This window comes from Crocuta crocuta, unplaced genomic scaffold (assembly GCF_008692635.1).
Source record: "Crocuta crocuta isolate KB4526 unplaced genomic scaffold, BGI_CrCroc_1.0 scaffold186, whole genome shotgun sequence".
NCBI lineage: Eukaryota > Metazoa > Chordata > Mammalia > Carnivora > Hyaenidae > Crocuta > Crocuta crocuta.
In genome coordinates, this window is record NW_027551569.1 from 1,226,146 (window position 1) to 1,246,384 (window position 20,239).

Genomic DNA, 20,239 nt, shown 5'->3' on the forward strand with positions numbered 1-20,239 from the left:
AGTGACTTGGCAGAAACAGTGTGTCAGAATGATAACCCTTAACTACCTTATTTCCTGTCCCAAGAATAAAACTCTCAGAAGAGTCAAAGAATTTAGCACTCATCTATATTTACTTGGCAAGAACTGTGTGCCTATTGTACGCACCAAAAACTGCTTCATGTGCTTATGTTTGTGGGTTATTTGTTGAAAATTTTAATCCTAGGTTAATTTGCCCCTCCTATCTGTAAGTCTGTTGTCAGCATCTTCTAGTTAATTGTAAAATCATGAGTAAAACTTGCTATAGAATAATGATTTTTGCGTCAGCTTTTTGGCTCTATTCAATTTTCTTTCACCCCATGAGTAATTGAGACTTCATGTGGGTAAAATCACCAAAAACTCTGAGAGAAGTAGTATTGGAGGGGTCAGAATCCTCTGGGACTGATAGGATGAAATAAAATAATTTATATAAAATGTTTAGCAGACAGCCAGTAGGCACTCACTTAAAGGTAGATTGTTTATACTTAAAGTTGTAAAGAAGTTCTCTGACTTAGTAGTATTTGTTCTTAAGAGTCGTTACTGTTAAGGACTCTTGGATAAAGAGCAGTGATTAGTTAATAAAACTGTTCAGAACTTATATGGTTTAGAACATTTTGCAAGAATTGTTTTCCTAGAATTCAGACTCAGCAAATATTCTTTTATGTTCTATCAGTTTTGATCAAGGTAAAAAGCCCTTACTTAAAGAACTAACTTTAAAAACCATGCTCTAAGAAACTGTTACAAGAAATAGTTAACGGGTTTGTGGATTATTCTTTCTTAGAGATGAAAGGTCATCTCGGTTTACTGTCCAATTTGGTATAGATATGAGAACGTTTATTCAGACTGAATTTCCTGGTGGAAAACGCATGATCATTTGAGGCCATTGCTCTAGGACACTGGCTCTTGGTGCTTTGGAGAACTTCTCTTTTAGTTAAAGTAAAAAAAAACTTTTGAGGATGATAGTAGTTGCACTTTTAGTCAGTTTAAGAAATACGAAGGTTCATACGATTTTGAGAACCTTTGTAATAACTCCATCATCTCTCTCCCACTGAGTCAGCCCTCTAGTTTGGGAATTTTCTGCAGTGTTTTCTCATTAGTTATAAAAAGTAACCCTACCATCATAGATTGCTGTGATTTCAAGTATTACCCCTGTTTTCTCATATGAATGGCTATGGAAGTGACAGATGCTACTGATCAATAAATTTGGAATTTTATTTGTTATCCAACTCTTCTGAGTTGCTGACACAACTCTTCCAGCCTGAAGATTCCTAGGGCTGAAGTAGGCCATCCTACTTCAAGAAGTCAGCATGCACACAATTCTGGAAAGGTAGGTATCTACTCTTTCTCTTCATATTCTTCTGCGACCTTCCTCATAGCTCTCAAGGACTCCACAAAATGGTCGCAAGCCATCTCCTTGCCTCTGGATACACAGGTGCTTGTCTTAAGAGGGATGACCCACTTTGGTCAGTTCCCCAACAACCTGGCTCCCTTGGCAAGGGTCTGCTGGCTTGATGGCTTGATGCCCAAGCCAGAAACTGCAAGAGTATGTTTACCTTTGCAACTCATTTCTCACTCTGGTGAGCAGAGCAGCCCAGCAGACAAACTTCCTCTGGTTTTCTACCCCTAGGAGGTTCCCTTCCTCTCCATGACAGCTGCCCCAAAGGCTCTGCTTGGCAAGCACAGAAAGGAAGACATGTAGTGCCAGGCTTTGGATTTGATCTCGTCCCTCTCTGAGGAGGTCCAATGCCTGCCAAATAGCCAGGAGATATAGATGAGCAGTCACAGCACAGTCACAGGCAAAGTGAAGGAAAGGAGGCACGGGCGGTGAGTTGAAAAGGGCCACAAACTCTAATGGGTTATGTAACTAGTATTACTAATATTTCCATAGTAATTCTTAACTGGACCATCCCTGACCTGCTGAGTCGGGTCATGTTCCCCACAATATGATTTCAACACAATACACTTTTCCAACACTATCTTTTGGCCCAAGTTATATTTTGTTGCTGTTATTGTTATTGCATTTCTTTGAACACATCCTATGTTTTTCTGTAGAATTGCCTTTGTTCTTTCTCCCATAACTCCATCTGTGTCCGTTGCAGTTCTACTCCTCCTCTGAAGCCCATCTCAAATATCACCTTCTTTAATGAAGCCTTTACTGGTCACCCTACCTAGAAATGGTATCTTGATTCTCTAAATATCTGTCATGGCTCTTTTTACATTAAACGTATAGTTATTTACTCACATTTGTCCTTAAATTTGACTATAACTTCTTTAAAAGCAGAAGTTGTGTCTTATCCTTATACATTCATGGAGCTCAGTAGGTGCTCAGTAAAATGCAGAACTGAGTAAATGAACGTCTTGTACACGTTTGTTTAATTTTCTTTTTTTTTATTTTTAAAATGTTTATTTATTTTTGAGAGACAGAGAATGAGCAGGGGAGGGTCACAGAGAGAGGGAGACAGAATCCGAAGCAGGCTTCAGGCTCTGAACTGTCAGCACAGAGCCTGATGCGGGACTTGAACACACAAACTGTGAGATCATGACCTAAGCCAAAGTTGGACACTTAACCAACTGAGCCACCCAGGCACCCCTATAAGTTTGCTTCAGATTAGCTATTTTTCCTTAAAAAGGAAAGAGAAAAGGGAAAGAGAGGTTAAACTATGGATTGTGATGGGCTGGGGGTCAGGACTAAAGCTGATTTCATCTAGGCCTAAAATGAACTCAGGGTCACAACTCAATAATGAAAAGACATATAATCTAATTAAATAAGGTAAGATATTTGAATAGACACCTGACAAAAGAAAATATACAAATGGTTATGAGGTACATGAAAATGTGCTCAACATCATTAATAATCAGGGAAAACAGTAAACCACAATGAGAAACCACTTTATAGCAACTAGAATGGCTAAATCAAAAAGATTGATAATATAATGGGTGAGCAAATATGAAACTTTCATACCTCTCTGGTTTGAGTAGGAAACAGGATTTTTGGAAGGCACTTCCTATGGAGTTAAATGTACATCTGTCCTGTGACCTGACGATTTTATTCCTAGACTTTTGCACTAGAAAAATAAATAGATATGTGGTTGTTTATGGAAGGTGGGGCATGAGGGAACTTTCTGGGATGAAAATGTTTGAAGCCTTGACTAGGACAGGATAACAAAATTTAGCCCAAATTCATCAAATTGTATACTTGAAAACTACATGTTATTGTATGTAAATTATACCTCAATAAAAAAAACTTTTGTCCAGGCTCATACCTAGAAAATTATGTATTCAATACAGCAGTGGACTTCAGATATGCCAGAAAGAACTCTGCCACAAATTTTCAGTCATCTGAAAAATTTCAGTATGATTTTGTCATGATCATTGAGATCATGATAAGAACATAAGAAGCTTATTCTTCTGTAAACCCAGATGGCAGTGCCTTGGCCTTTAGATATTAAATAATTCATTTGATCAGCTAATGGCAACAAAGGTTTATTTTTGTTGAGGCATGTATACAAACTCAAGGATATTAATACAGAGATGTCTTCTTCTTAGGAGATACTTTTAATAGAAAGTGGGACTATTATAGTCATTTTCAATGATAGGTCAAGTGCTTATTAATGTGAGTTACATAATTTAGACCTTAGAGAACTCAGGTTATTATGGAAGGCATTGCATTTCAGTACATTCTTCCCTTTGGGATTATAAACACCAAGAGCTTCTCTTTCAAAATAAGATTAAAAGAAAACAAGATAATCAAAAATGGAAAGCATAAAAATGGAAAATGAGATTGCATATCTTGATTAAAAAAACCAATAGGTAGGAAATGTTATTAAATTCCCAAACTATATTAAAAAGGCTTTTAAAAAAATAGGAAAGGTTGGAGAATAGACCTCACTTCAGATGTTGCACCTGCTTTGAATTAGATTCTTTTTTGAGAATGACCTTGAGAAAAGATGGTAAACTGAGTGGGCAAATTTTGCTGTTTTTGTTGACTGTTAGAAATGACTGTGTTCTTTCTCAAATATCTTTAGGAAGCAGAAATATGTACACCATCCATTTCCCTCCTCTTTAGCTGGAGTGTAAGGTTTTCTAAGTTTGGCTTTAACACCAAGTCACACCCAAATCATGGCTATTATTCAGTTACAATTTATAAAATGTTTGTTGAATACTTGCTATCTTGTCTTTTGAAGCAGGGAAATTATAGAAAGTGTAAGACATAGGCAATTTCCTTACGATCTTCAAATCTAGTTAATGGGGAGAAGATCTGTGGGAAACACAGTAATAAGTATTTTGACAAAAGTTCAAGACAAGAATTGAGGTGATGTCACAAAACCATGCATGAGTAGTTGATAGATGCACTTTAAGACAATTGTGCTTAAAATTTGAAGAGTGAGCTGGAACTCTGTCCATTTCTTACTTTCCTGCTCCTAGCTTTTCAAATGCTGCCATATTCATTGTCCTCTCTTCCTGTGCGTTGTGGTTTTCTTTTTAAGTTACAATTTTGATTAAAATAATGTGTGGACCTATTTTTAAAAAAGCAAATTACACTGGAAGCTTGGTTATACGATCAGCAGACTCCTCTGCAATGTCTCCCTGCAATCTGCTTTCTGAGGCCCTGAAAACAACCACTTTTAACTTTTAACTGGTACTTTTTCAATAATCATAAATATATTTTGATTTGTTGGCTTTGATTCACCCACTGACTTCCTGCTCAGAAAGATGAGCATGTAGCTCTCTTCCATCACCCTATACACAAATTCTTCTGACACCCTCTCTAATCTCCTGAAACAGTTTTAGGGCATATTTGGTTAAGACTGTATTTAGTATTTTGGTTATTAAAACTCTGCATATTTTGATTTCATTTCCTTTCTTGTGTAGCTTTCTTTTTGAAATATCTCTCTGTTTTATTTAGGTACTGTGGTTTGAATGGACTTCTTGCTAAGTCTTGCACGTGCTCTGAAGTTCTCTAAAGCATCTATCAGAATAGTTTTTCATACAGTCAATCTGGTCAGATAACCTATGAATCTGTTTTATTTCTAGAACTTCCTCTTGGGGCTCTCCCTGATGGGGAGAGTTATCAGAAGTCTTCATTCTAACCATTTATTGAGATTTCCTCCATACTCACATCTCCCATTACCACCTACTCTCCAAAGCCTCTCAAATACATCTCTAGCCCTGATCTCTCCTCTTACTTTCCCATCTGTAGGTAGCACAGGTACCTCAGACTGTTCTTCGCCACTATACCAACTCCTCCCAGTCTTCCCTGTTGCAGGGAGTAGTGATCCCATTCATCTGGCTGCTCACACCAAAACCCTTGCAGTTCTCTTTGATTTTTCTCTTTTTCTCATTCCCTACATACATTCCATCAGCACATCATATTGGCTTTGCCTTAAAAATAGAGGCTGAACTGGCCCTTTCTTATTGCCTTCGAGGCTACTACCTTGTTACTAGCTGCTGTCACTTCATGCCTACATTATTTTTATACATTCCTAAGTGGTGTCCCCGCTCCCAGACTTGGCACCCTACTCTCAACATAACAGCCAATGTGACCCTATTAAAACATAACTCAGATCAAGGGAAAAGACCCCCAGTGGCTTCCTCTCGATCTATGAGCAACGAAAAGACCTTAAAGTGACCTTTAAGGCCATCCACAAGTTGCTCTCCCCACCCCATTATCTTTTTGACCACAACTTTTATCTTTATTCTATTTTGTTTACTCTTGAGCTACAACAGCCTCCTCATGATTCCTCATCATGAGGAAACATGCCAGGAATGTTCTTACCTGGGGGTCTTTGCAATTGTCTACAATGCTCTTCCTTCAGGTGGTCACATGCCTTGTTCCTTTATGACTTTCATTTCTTTTCCCAGTTGTTGTCTTCTCAGTGCCGCTTTCCCTGACCACCTTTCAAAATAGGGACCCTCCCCTATCAAAAGCTCCTGATGAAGGTTACTGAGCTTAGCAAGTACTCAATAAATGTTTACTGTACATTTTCAGAGGTTGATTAGGAAGAATGTAACTGAACTGATGCAAATGGGTCAAAATGACAGGGAAGGAGTGGAAATTTCAGGCAAGTGACATAACTAAATAAGAAATGGTAAATTTCTGAATAAGAAAATAGAAAATTTCTCATATTATCATAATATTTGAAAGCAAGTGATTTAACCCAAGGAGAAGACAGAGAGGAGAAAGATCCAGAGCTTAGGACTGAATCCCACTGAAATACTGGGGGCAGTGATCCCTAGTGAGAAAAATTAAGGAATGAGTGATCAGAGAACCTCAGAAAGGTAAGAATAATGAAGTGTCGAGAATCAGGAAGAAGCGAAGGTAACCACAATGCTTAACATCCACGAAGCATATACAAAGTGCTTTCAGTTTATTTTCTTACTTAAGCTTCACTACCTTTAGTAACCCTGCTTTGACAAATAAGAAAACTGAGACATGGGTCTCACAATTAGTGCTGAAGGCAAGAATGAAGTCCAGGCCTAGCTCCTAATCTAGCTCACTTTTCATGACCTGGTATGTCTCTAGAAGCAGGACTTGCATTGTCAAGCAGTTGCACATCTGCTCTTAGCTTGGCCAGAGAGTCTTGTAAAAAAAAAAAAAAAAAAATAAATCTTAACCAATAATATCAAAACAACTTTTAAGCAGCAGAAACAAATAGGTACATTAATTTACCACTTAGAAATAAATAGAAATGGGCACTTTGCCTAAAGGACAAAGTACTGAAATATCTTTAAAATGTGACTGCTATTTAAAGGCTACAGCATTTACAAAAGTATGATTCAATTATTTATTGGGGGCGCCTGGGTGGCTCAGTCGGTTGAGTGTCTGATTTCGGCTCAGGTCATGATCTCATGGTTCGTGGGTTTGAGCCCTGCATCTGGCTCTTCCCTAAGGAGAATAAGGGGCAAGAATAGCACAGTGAGGAGGAGGTTTTTGGTTGAAAGTCAGAATGGTAGTAGGTGCTCATCAGACAGATAAGGTTGTGGAAGGGTTTCCAAGCAGTACGAAGAACGAGTTTAACAGAGCCATGTAAATAGGTTGGAGTATTAGTAGAGCTAATACGGATCGGTCATTGGTCAGAGGTGTATAGTGGTGTGAGAGCAAAGGCTGAAGATTATAGCAGAGCCTTGCATGCCACACCAAGGTCTTTATCCTGAAGGATACAGAAGACCAGAATTGGTGTTAAGATCCGATTTGCATTTTAACACACAGAGGTTTGAGGAAGATGGCGTTGAGAGTGAAGACTGAAGGCAAAGGGAGATTTGGAGGCTGCTGTCATCTAGACTAGTGCTACTCAAAGCATGGTGCCCACTGCCCAACTGTTTCTTATGAGACAAGTGTAGGAAGCTTGTACTGCAATGCAAGCCAATGACTTCACGAAGCACCCTGTTTAGTTGGCTCAAGTTTGCTCTCATGGGAAGATTTTCTCCATAAAGGAAACTGTATTTTGATGTACATTCTGGGGCTAGCCATTCACCTTGTGGTGGAGCCCTGATTTGTGTGGTTGTGGTCTACATCATTGGTCTTTAAATTCTTCCAATGTCACATATTCACATGCAAAGAATGTTTGAGTATGCACCTTTAACCTGTGTACATTTATGATCTCTACACACATATTACTGTAATACCATGTTATATATATTATAAAACACACTAAATATACATTTTAAAAGGATAAGATGAAAATAAATGAGTAATAATTTAAAAATATTTCACTAAAGTGCAAGCAGTGTAATTAAATACACTTCAGTGATTTTGAAAATTACTGTTCAACCCTTTCTGATATAGCTATTCAGAGGTCTGCTTCTGTTTCAGTTTAGGTTTAAGTGGCTGTCAGTGGAAAAGTCACCTCACAAAGAAAGATTGTTCCACATGGGATAAGGCAGGGGTGGCTATACTCACTAAGTTAGGATTCTCATCTCTCAGTCCAATTCAGGAATTAAATACATGGTTTTTACTGAAATTCATATCCTCACATGTCCAAAACATCTGTGCCTGTTTTTGCACACTAACCTAAACATGTTTCATTTTTGTATTTTATACACATGGATTTTAAAACCATTGTAATTATTAAATTTGAAATATTTTTAAACAGGATAGAATTCAATTTTCTGGTTTTAATAAACATAATTTCCATAAGCGATATTCACCATTCTCATCAGGAAAATCACATAACATGGAAATGTTTTTAAATACCTGTTTCTAAAGGCCACTTCCAAAGCACAGATTTCTTCAGAGAAACAACATTCATTAGTGAAATATTACCTTTATCTTGAAGGAGCAGTTATAAAGTTGTCTTTTTTTTTAAATGTTTATTTGTTTATTTTGTAAGGGGAGGGGAGACAGAGGGAGAATAGCAGAGGAAGGGCAGAGAGAGAGAGGGAGACAGAGAATCTCACGCAGGCTCCATACCACCAGCACAGAGCCTGACAGAGGGCTCGATTCCACGAACTGTGAGATCATGACTGAGCCACCCAGGCGTCCCTAAAGCTGTCTTTTAAAAGTATCTTCCCGGTTAAAAAAAAAATCACAGAAAAGGTCAACACAGTTTTTTTTCACTTGTCTTTTTTGCAGAAAGAAAAATGTATAAAGTACTTTGCCGTGAGTTAACAATGAATCCCCATGTGGTATAGTAGACATTCAGGGTCACTCTGCCCTTCCATATGGCACCTATGTGTTAAGAAAATAAGGCCATAGGTCACCTGGGTGACTCAGTTGGGTGAGTGTTCAACTTCAGCTCAGGTCATGATCTCACAGTTGTGGGTTTGAGGCCGAAACCAGGCTCTGTGGTCAGCACAGAGCTTGCTTTGGATCCTCTGTCCCTTCTCCCTGCCCCCCCCTCCCTCATGTGCTCTTTCTTTCTCTCTCTCTCAAAATAAAAATAAAACATTAATTAAAAAAAAGAAATAAAATAAGGCCATAAATTCACTTAACTAGGTGCATTCAATCTAAAAGGGAAGTACAGTTGTTAGAAGTGAAGGAATGAGGATGTTAAGTATTCGAGACTGTGGATCACCCACTGTTCCCTGGGGATGCGTCCATTCCCTACCCGACACCTGAGGGGCAACAGTCATCTGTGTATATAATACCCGAACTTAACTTGTCCTTATTTCTAAAAACATTTTAATGTTTATTTTTTAGAGAGAAAGACAGAGAGAGCACAAGCTGGGGAGGGGCAGAGAGAGAGGGAGACACAGAATCCAAAGCAGGCTCCAGGCCCGGAGCTGTCAGCACAGAGCCAGACGAAGGGCTCAAACCCATGAGCCGTGAGATCATGACCTGAGCCCAAGTCAGACCATTAATCGACTGAGCCACCCAGGCACCCCCTCATTTTTAAAAATTTAAATATAAATAGAGCCTCTAATATTTCTTCTTGCCTCTAATGGATTATCTTGTGCTTCTCCTGGGGCGCTGTGTTCTGTTTTGGCAAGGACTTGACCAGATGCTCAATGGTGAGATTCTAAACTAAAGTAAAACCACGGGGTGGGAAAGATGGTCCTGATAAAGACACTTGAGGGAGACAGAAGTGACAGAACTTGTCTACAGCCATACGACCCTGAACACGCCTGATCTCGTCTGATCTCGGAAGATAAGCAGGGTCAGGCCTGGTTAGTACTTGGAAGGGAGAATCGACAGAACTTGAGCACTGATTAGCAGTGGACATACAAAGCAGAGGACATGCGCAATAGATCCTTTTTCATGCTGTTTTCAAAAATAATTATGTCTCATCTTTCCCAGTGATTGTAAATTTTGTCCAACCAGATATGAGTCAGACAATTTACACTCTTCCTTCTTCTTGCCAAGCATTGTACAATGCACGTTCACACGCATTTTTCTCTGTGCTGAGTGCCTTCCACCTATTTGTAGACTTTGTGTCTCAGAATTTTGCAAACAGCACCTGCTCAAAGATGCCTGTTTTTCCCCACAAGGGACCTCCATGAATGTCCAACCAAAGTGACTTCCTAAGGAGGTATCAGGATGGTATGGTGGAGTGTGAGACCTTCTGAGTCTCAAAGAACAAGAACTTTCTTCCAATCAGTAGCCTGTACAGCTGGGCAGGGGAGAACTAGCAGACATCTTTAGCCAAGACAACATTGCCTGCCTGTGAACATCAGCTGCTTCTCTTAGTGACTCCCCTTTATTCCAAATAAAATAAAATAAACACTGACATATTCTTTTGTATGTATTACTCACAGCAAGGTTGGTCCACTGTACACCCCTCCAAATGAATCTTTGTCAATAGCTGTCAAGTATTTATTCTTGTTCAGGTAACTAGAGAGAGAAGAGGGAGAGAAGGAGAGAGGGAGAGAATGAATTAGGTGAGGTTAAGCAAATTAATATAGATTCCAAAATAAAATGAGCATGGTTTCCTTAGCTATTAACCGGGTTTTAAGAATTTAGAAAATGCCTTACCTTCATCGGGCTTAAGCACTCAAAACATTCTAGGCTTTAGTGGTGCAAGGTTTTACATATGAATTATGGCAGAAGTCTTTGAAAGTGAGCATGTTCATGATCTAGTCTGCATATCCAGATTTTATAAAAATGGCCTCATTGCCTACTTATAGGCACACCTCAGAGATACCACAGATTGGTTCCAGACCACCACAATAAAGTGAGTCAAATGAATTTTTTGGTTTCCCAGTGCATATAAAAGTTATGTTTAGACTATACTGCAGACTTTTAAGTGTACATTAGCATCATGTCTAAAAAACCAATGTACATACCTTAATTAAACACTTTATTGTTAAAAAATGCTAACCATCATCTGAACTTACAGCAAGTTATAATTTCTTTGTTGGTGGAGGGACTTGCCTTGATGATGACAGCTGCTGACTGATCAGGGTGGTGGCTGCTGAAGGTTAGAGTGAATGTGGCAACTTCTTGAGACAACAGTGAAGTTTGCTCCACTGATTGACTCTTCTCTTCAAGACTGATTTCTCTGGAGCCTGTGATGCTGTGTGACAGCATTTTACCCATAGAATTTCTTTCAAAGTTGGGGTCAATCTTCCCAAGCCCTGCCTCTGGTTTATCAACTAAATTTATGTCATCATCTAAATCCTTTGTTATCATTTCAGCAATCTTCACAGCAGCTTCTCCAGGTGTAGATTCTATCTCAAGAAACCACTTTCTTTCCTCATCCATAAGGAACAACTCCTTGTCCATTCAAGTTTTATCATGAGATTGCAGCAATTTAAATATAACGATAATGAACAAGTTTGAAATATTGTGATAATTACTAAAATGTGACACAGAGACACAAAATGAGCAACTGCTGTTGACAGATGGCACCTGTGGAGTTGTTTGATGCAGAGTTGACTCAAACCTTCAATTTGTAAATTGAAGTATCTGTGGGTCACAATAGAGGGAAGCATAGTATGCCTGTACCTGATCAGTGGTGACTGTAGTTTTCAATCCTCTTCAGTACTGACTTAAATTTCCTCATATTGGTTAATGTTCCCATTTACTTCTTTTTTTAAAATTTTATTTCCATTTACTTCTGAAGCCTGGGCTTAAATCAGGAAGGGTGAGGTGCCTGGGTGGCTCAGTCAGTTGACCATCTGACTTTGGCTCAGGTCATGGTCTCGCAGTCCGGGAGTTTGAGCCCTATATTGGGCTCTGTGCTGACAGCTCAGAGCCTAGAGCCTGCTTTAGATTCTGTGTCTCCCTCTTTCTCTGCCCCTCCCCTGCCCCAATTAAGATGCTGCAGATGCTATGTGTGCCTTCTGGTTTAAATGGCTATCTATCATGTAAGGCTGTCAATAACAGGCTTCATTTGGTCACTGTATGACTGTCCCTTGACCCTCTGTGTCCAGGGAGTACCTCTGGTCAGTGACAGATAGAGCAGGCAAGAACCATCTTGGAGAAACAATGGGAGAGAAGACCTTGAACAGCATGATTTTGTAAAAAGACAACTGAGCTAAAGTGCTGCACTGGCTGGCATCTCTTTTTGTATTCTTTGGACCCTGCAACTTGCAGATCACATTCCGTTCCCAGACTCAAGTGAGGATCGGTGAGCTCATCTCAGTTTTTCCTCTTCATCACAGACCACTGCAAGTGAAAATCGGCTTGCTCTAATCATTAGAAATTATTGTAAAACTAAATAATTGCTTGTCCAATTCTGTAGTGTTTTCATCTGATATTCAATATGCCCCCAAGGATAAGGAGACTGGTTGATAAGCATTGCAGTTTACCAGAAACGCTGCAGAAGATTTCAAACTGGGAAAGCCAGCCAGAGTCCAGGAGGGGAGACAGAGAATGGAGAGAGGGTGCAGCCAGCTTGAACGGAGATGAACTGTCTTGGGGGAGGCTGTGTTCTCTAAAACTAGCAGGGTTGTTGGGCACTTTATCTCTTAGAGTTAATTAGGTGCTCGCTCAGAAATGAAACTATTAGGGGCACCTGGGTGGCTCAGTTGGTTGAGCGTCCGACTTCGGCTCAGGGCATGATCTCACAGTTCATGAGTTTGAGCCCTGTGTCGGGCCTTATGCTGACAGCTCAGAGCCTGGAGCCTGCTTTGGATTCTGTATCTCCCTCTCTCTCGCTCCTCCCCTGCTCACTCTCTATCTCTCTCTCAACAATAAATTAAGATTTTTAAAAATTAAAAAAAATTAGTCCACATCTAGGTGTTTTGAGGGGCTTCCTTATTATCACAGATTGTGATAATTCCATGAAGCTTTCTACCTTGGGTTTAGATTGCTGATCCTACTTTCCATTTGAAGCTAAGAGAATGGGATGTGGACATAGATTTATAAAACCCTTAATATCCAAGAAGAAAGTGCTTTCATCATCCTCATTTATCATATAATGTTACCTGGGAATGTCAGCCTAGTTAGACTTATGCCTTCACCATGATTTAGGCTGATTCTCCTAGAATCCACATTCTGTAAATGAGCTTGGGTAAATCAATCACAAATCTTGGGATGCAATATGAGTAAGCTATTCCAGATTATGATTCTTTTATAGGAGTGGGGTATGCAATCCTTTTTGCAAAAATATGGTGGGCATAAATGAACTTAAAAGACAGTATAAAGTCTTGGAGTCAGAGTCGAAAGAAGAGATTTCTTGAAAGCCAGGATTTCTAAATACAAATACTGTGAAAGGCTTATGGGAAAAGAACTAGCATTTCCTTTAAAAATGATATAGACACTGCTACGTGTGTACAACGTTTTACACTGCTTGTATCTCACAGTTAAGGAGGAACAACGTGGTCAGAAAAACGAGGATGGTCAGGAATGAGTTGGGAAAGAACATCCAATTATTAACATAGAATGGAAGTTACACTATTATAGCTCACATCCTTCTTCATTGGACTTATTCTTGGCACATAACAGCCATTCAGTAAAAACCTGCTGAATGAATAAATGAATGTCCGGTTGCTGGGTAACTCCTAGCTAGGGGTGCTCTCTATATTATGTTTAGGTGAGGAAGTGACCTATGTCAGAGGGAGGAGGTTGACACGGTGGCAAGGAAAGCTGTGGTTGCTGTGGAGCTTTGCTCTCTGAGGAGTTCTGGATACATTTCAGCTCCAAGATGGAAAATTTAGCCTGGATTTTCATAGTCCCTTTAGGGGAAAGTTGGGCTGGCACCTGTTTCCGTGGTGAGACTCATGGGAACACTTCTGTAAGGAGTAATGTTTCCCCATCATAAGCACTGGTTATTTGGAAGAATTAAAGGGCACCCCTGTTCAGCCCTCACTGCTCCATGGAAATCCTTTTGGCAGCAGAAATCAGGAGATCTGTCTGTAAACAGTAACAGGTGAGAAAATGCTCAAAGCATTCACTAGACAGAGGTAAAGGCCAGCTTTAGAGTGTATCCTACAAGCCGTTCAAATACTCCATGAGAAATAATAGCCTGCTTAATCCCATAATCTTCTCTATCATCATCTTGTCCCAGGGCTCCAAGCTGTGGTATTTTTGTGTCTAATCAGCTAATGTGTGATGCTCATTAGCACATGAATTGTGTTGACTTCTCTGTTCATAATGATTTGCATTTCAGTATGTTCTTAAGAGATGAACATGGTATTTTTTTTCCTGCCCAAATGTTTACTGTCAGATAGTAGCTAATTTACTAGAGTTTGACAATAGAAAATACAATACAGAGAGAATCAGACATTAAGTTACATGTCCCTATGCCAGATTGTGTGGAAAAAGAGGATGGAAAAGATGAAAAGTTCCAAAGAATGAATGTGTGGCTTAACTTACAACTGGGAGCAGTTCAACTTCTGCTGAGCAAGGGATGCTTGTATTATTATTAATTTCACATCTGAGTGATGACAGTGTGCTTGGTTCCATATGAAATCACAGGACCCTGTACTTTTACACATCTGTCATAATTTTCATGAAATTTTAACTAATTATCCAACTACAGCTGAGGCATCCGTGCTTGTTCTTAATGTGGAATTTGTCCAACTTGGCTGCAATTGCATTCTTTGATTCCACTAAAAAAATGTCTAAATGAAGTTAAATCTGCTAATTTCAGTAAATTGACATGAGGCCAATTATGGGGAATCATTGGTCTTTCAGAGAATGACATATTGTTTAAATTAGAACCTAAAGATACTTGAACATACTTCTGGAGAATTTAGCAAGTTGCTAACATGCTATGTGTAATGTTTGTACACAAATAGAATAATTGATGTGTTCACATTAGTTTAAATTAGCATTGAGACCAGAGGCAACAGCCCTATGTTAAAACCACAGAGAATACTATTTCATTATTACTCTAGAAACTTGACCTCTGTTTTCTCTATCTGCAGCTCAACTCTTATCTTCCTGTAGTCCCAAATCACCTTATCCCAATCATCATATTGGTTTTACCTTGTATTTACATGATACCTTTCACTGAAGTGCTTAGCTCTGAAAAAAAAAAAAAAAAAAAAGTTTACATGAGCCAGGAATCAGACACTTAGGGTAGAATGATGAATAGATAGAACACTGTTTTATAACAGAGTTTCAAATTTGGATTCAAAATACTAATTGGAAAAAAAGATCTTTGTTTTCTATTATGATTGGATCTGAACTTTTAAATCCTAAAATATTTTTGTCCAGATACTTCTCTTTATCCCATACTTGCCTTTGACCTTTACCAGGGATTGGGAGACTACATTTTATCACACGATGGTCATCCTCATCTAGACCAGAGGTCCACAGACTACGATCATCTGGTCAAATCTTGCCTGCCACCTGTTTTTGTAAATAAAGTTTTATTGGAACACAGTCATGCTCATTTTTTTAATATACTGTGTGTGGCTGCTGTTACCCTATAATGGCAGAGTTGAGTAGGTGCAACTGAGACCGTACGGCCCACAAACCCTGAAATATTCATCTTGCCCTTTCCAAAAATGTTTGCTGATCTCTGATCTAGATTTCTATATTTTTAATACTTTATTTATTTTTGAGACAGAGAGAGACAGAGCATGAGTGGGGGAGGGGCAGAGAGAGAGGGAGACACAGAATTCGAAACAGGCTCCAGGCTCTGAGCTGTCAGCACAGAGCCTGATGCGAGGCTTGAACCCACGAACCATGAGATCTGACCTGAGCCAAAGTCAGATGCTCAACCGACTGAGCCACCCAGGCGCCCCTGATCTAGATTTCTAAAAGTCAATAAACAAATGATTCTCACTTAAATATTTCCCACATTAGTTAAATCCTTCCAAAAACCTTTAACATTTCACATAAAAACGTCAAGAGAATATGGTGAAATGGTGCACTGGTTTCTTTCCCATGTTTAAAGGAATAGTTACCGTGACTACCAAAGACTATAATTCAGGGAACAAGTGAATTAAAATCCATTGTCCCCAACTTTATAATTCTCTGCCATTAGCCAAGCCTCTCATAGCACCCATGACATAGTCAGAGGAGAAAGAGGGTGGGAAAGGAGAGAGAGTCTTCTTATACAGCCTCTTCATAGGTTTAACTGGCTCTTAGATTCTCCATAGGCTGCCTCTAAAATAAACCTTCTTAAATTTATCTGCCACTCAACAAAGTAGCATGTCTAAAGATTCTCCTTGAGTAGCATTTCCCCAGAAGTGTTCTGTGGAACACCAGTCCAGAGAGATGCTCCTGGAAGCAGAGCTCCCTGGGAAGCTCCACATACTGCCTTCCTTTCTTGGATATCAGTAATTCATCTTGTCCTGTTAAAAGACCTGAGAAGTCTGCCATTATTTTGTTGAAATTTATAAGAGTTTGAATAGCTTTTTAAAAGTAATATCCATGGGACCCCTGGGTGGCTCTGTCGGTTGAGTGACCGACTCTTGATTTCAGCCCATGTCATAATCCCAGGGTCGTGGGATTGAGCCCTGCATTGGGCTTCACACTGAGGACAGAGACTGCTTAAGACTTTCTCTCTTCATCTGCCTCTCTCTCCCACACATTTTCTCTCTCTCCAATAAAAATAATAAAAAATAAAATAAAAGTAACATCCATTAGTTTACATTGGAAAGAGAATTCAAGGAACATAGTTTGGAAAATGCCACAAGAGCTGGGGAGAATCTGGATTAGAAATTATTGCTCCCTTGTTAGTGTTTCCATATTTTCAATAGAATGTCTCTAAACTCCTTTGATATTCTGCAGCTGATTTTATAACCGAAGCTATAAAATAATATACTGCTACACTTACACTGAGATTCAGGTAGCACAGCAGTCTCCAGATTACAGAAGATTCACTTTGGAAATCTCTTGAAGTCTTTGTGGAGTTCTCTAAACATGACCAAAAGGCCATTTATGAGTAGGCATGAAATGTATTGAAGCAAAATGGTCAACATACACGGCCTAACTTCAAATCCCAGTTCTTTGAATTGAATAACATTTTACCAGATAGCCATTTGTCATCATGGTGTCCCCACTCAGACCTCATTTGGAAGTTTGCCAAATTGGTGACCTTGCTGCATTGTAAACATGGTAAAGCTAGGTTCTCACAGAGAAATAACACCATTGCTTGGGGTGACTCTTTTCTGAAAATTCTGCTGGTTATGCCTGAGGCTTGAGTGGCCTCTTTTCCTTCACAAGTGCACTCTTCTTAGCTGCAAGATATTTCAGCTTCTGTATTTCATGCCTGTAATAGACTGAGCTAAGAAGTGTTCTTAGCTTAGTGTTCTTAGCCCATTTTCCTGGGCTAAGTGACAAGCCACAGTAGCCAGAGGAGTTGCATGTCCAAGCCTTGGTCGTGGCTGCTAAGTCAGCAAAGATGAATCCCCAGAGGGCCCAGGAAAAAGAGTCTTGAACCAGGGAATCCAGGTCCTGGCTCTGGCTTGGCTCCACCAGCTAGGTTGATCAAGATTAAAAAGCCATGTTAAAAAACCAAAAAAGCCACGTGTTTGTTCACTTTGGGCTTCACTTCCTTCATATGCAAATGTGACTGTTGGACAAGAAGACTGACAACATCTTCTGAGGCAGTGGTTCTTGACTCTTGCTTTATACTGGACTCACCTGGGGAGCTTTTTTAGTGCCCGTGCCCTGACTACACCCAAACCAGTTACACAAGAATGTTTGGTGGTAAAACCTGGGTGTCAGTGCTTCCAAGTCTCTTCAGGTGATTTCAATTTTTGGCCAGTATTAAGAACTATGCTGTGTAGACCCGAAAGGCTGAATTTTACACCACATATCTTGTCCTTAAAAAATGATAGCTTAGGGGTGCCTGGGTAGCTCAGTTGGTTGAGCATCCGACTTCAGCTCAGGTCATGATCTCACAGTTTGCGGGTTCAAGCCCTGTGTCGGGCTCTTTGCTGATAGCTCGGAGCCTAGAGACTGCTTTGGATTCTGTGTCTTCCTCTTTCTCTGCCTCTCCTCTGCTTGCACTCTGTCTCCGTCTCTCTCTCAGATATAAATAAACATTAAAAAAATTTTAAATGATAGCTGAGAGTGATGAGGAGTGATACCTGTCAATGACTACATAGAGCAGGATAAAGGAGCAGATAATTTAAAGCACAGCTCCTAACCATGGGCTTTAAAATCTTTTGCTTATGACAAATAAATTTTTTTACGAACAAATGACCCCATATTTGAGGTTGGTTTCTGGTTTTTTAAAATCTCATCCAGCATTCTGAAAAGGCAGTTTTGGTTCAGAAAAGAATCAGCTAGATACACTGAATTCAGAAGACTTATGACCTTTGGTCCCCTGGTTGAAAGTGTCTTCACTGTCCCTACCCCTGCTCTTGCTAATGTGGTTCTCTGTTGCCTTAATGCTAACATCTTAATGCACCTGCTGTCTAGAATGGGTGTGACAGTCTTCTGACATCTTTATACCATATGTATCTCAAATTGTCTTCATTATTTTAAGAAGTCCCAATTCTCCACTTTATTCACAGAAAATTTGAATTGGGAAGATTATTTCCCTTAAGGCCATGGCTTTCTGGGAATAGTTGATTCAAAGAGAAAAACGTTTGCTTTGATGATTCGCATAATATTAAAGTTGAATGCTAATTTTAAAAAAACACATGATAAATCTCGGAAAAATCATGCTTATATCTCCAAGTTAGGATGCCAGTGTTATCAAATATTTAGTGTTTCGTTATTTTCTGTTTTTTAAATGTTTATTTATTTTTGAGAGGGGGGAGGGGCAGAGAGAGGATCCAAAGCAGGTTCCATATTGACAGCAGTGAGCTTGATGTGGGGATCAAACTCACAAAGAGATCATGACCTGAGCTGAAGTTGGATGCTCAACTGACTGAGCCATCCAGGTGCCCCAGTGTTCAGTTATTCTCAGTCTGAAATGCATATATTGGATTTGGCTCATTTCTTCCTACTGTATGTACTTAGACCTTTAATATTGCTGCCCTCAAGTCAACACCACTGAGAATGCATGCTCAGTGTAGGCAGGGAGCACATTGCTCTTCCTCATCTTTGTGTCACCAGTGAACAGCATAGTACTTGGCTCATTGTAGGTGTTCAATAAATACATTGAAAAATAAATGAAGGATTATGTTAAGATTTATGTGATAAAGTTAAGACAGAAGTAGGGTCTTTCCAATACTGAAAATAAAATTGCTGGATAAGTATTCATGTTACTCTATTGAGTCTTTTCAGCCTTCTTTTATATTTGTGTATTTTTAAAAATGACTAATAACCTTAAGGAGACAACTTATGGAAAAGTACTCTAATCTCTATTTTATTTATTTTGAAAGAGAGAGAGAGTGAGGATGAGTGGGGGAGGGGCAGAGAGAGAAGGAGAGAGAGAATCCCAAGCAGGCTCCACACTGTCAGTGCAGAGCCCTACTCGGGGCAGGATTGCACAATCTGTGAAAGCCTGATCTCAGCTGAAATGGAGAGTCTGATGCTTCGCCAACTGAGCCATGCAGGTACCCCTCTAATCTCTATTTGATAAAGATCATGAGGAAACCCAAAAGCCTGGCAAAGAGTGAGCCCCCACTTCAAACAGAACGCAGAAGGCCATGCTGGGGTTTAATGACTTTAAAACCTATTAGCATTTATTCTTTAAAGATGGAATCCTACCGGAACTCACCACTTAACTCCCAAGTCAGAACAAGACCACTTAATATGCATGTGTTTTGTTTGTTTATGTGTCTGTTTGTTTGCATCTAGGGCCCCTACGTATGAGTATGCAGGTCATTCACCTTCCTCTGCTTGAATGTGGTCCATGCTTGAGTAGCAGCATCATGACCTGGGAGCTTGTTAGAAATGCAGAGTCCTGGGGCCACCCCAGATCTACTTAATCAGATTCTGCATTTTAACAAGATCCTCCAGATGGCTTACACATTCAGGAAAGTTTGAGAAGCACTGTATAACAACAGATCTAGAACCATAGGCCTTCAGGTTTTGCGTCAATCACTCCCTGAATAGAAAACAACTACATATGAAGTGGTCAAAGGGAAAAAAAGATGGAATCACAAAAATGAGTAAGCAGTAAGACTGTCAAAAATGAGCAGGCAAAGTTTTTAAAAAAGTGGATAGAAGTTCTGGAATTGAGGAAAATATAATTGTTAAAGAAATACTCAGTGATGTGTTATTAAATAAACACAAAAATCTGTTATTTGTTGTTCCAGCTGAGTCTTACCATGGGGAGTTTTTCTTTCTTCTATGTGTGATTACAAAAATGTTTTACTTATTTATTTTGAGACACAGAGAGAGAAAGAGAGCAACAAGGGAAAGGCAGAGCCGGGGGGGGGGCGGGGGGCTGGAGAGAATCCCAAGCAGGCTCCACGCTCTCAGCACAGAGCTCCACACAGGGCTTGATCTCATGACCATGAGACCATGACGTGAGCAGATATTAAG

The 20,239-nt window shown here is 39.6% G+C and overlaps 1 protein-coding gene across 2 annotated transcripts in view; it reads right to left on the minus strand.

Moving 5' to 3' along the window:
• The window catches only part of TSHR (thyroid stimulating hormone receptor), a 156,842-nt gene that overhangs the window by 14,573 nt on the left and 122,030 nt on the right, over nucleotides 1-20,239 (minus strand). Inside the window, exons 8-9 of one of the 2 annotated variants that reach the window (XM_077750709.1) lie at nucleotides 10,208-10,285; nucleotides 9,987-10,056 (exon numbers count right to left, since the gene is read on the minus strand). In XM_077750709.1, coding sequence (XP_077606835.1) covers nucleotides 9,987-10,056; nucleotides 10,208-10,285 — 148 coding nt within the window. Of the gene's footprint in view, nucleotides 1-9,986; nucleotides 10,057-10,207; nucleotides 10,286-20,239 lie in introns of those variants that run through there. The other variant, XM_077750708.1, reaches the window with a different exon arrangement.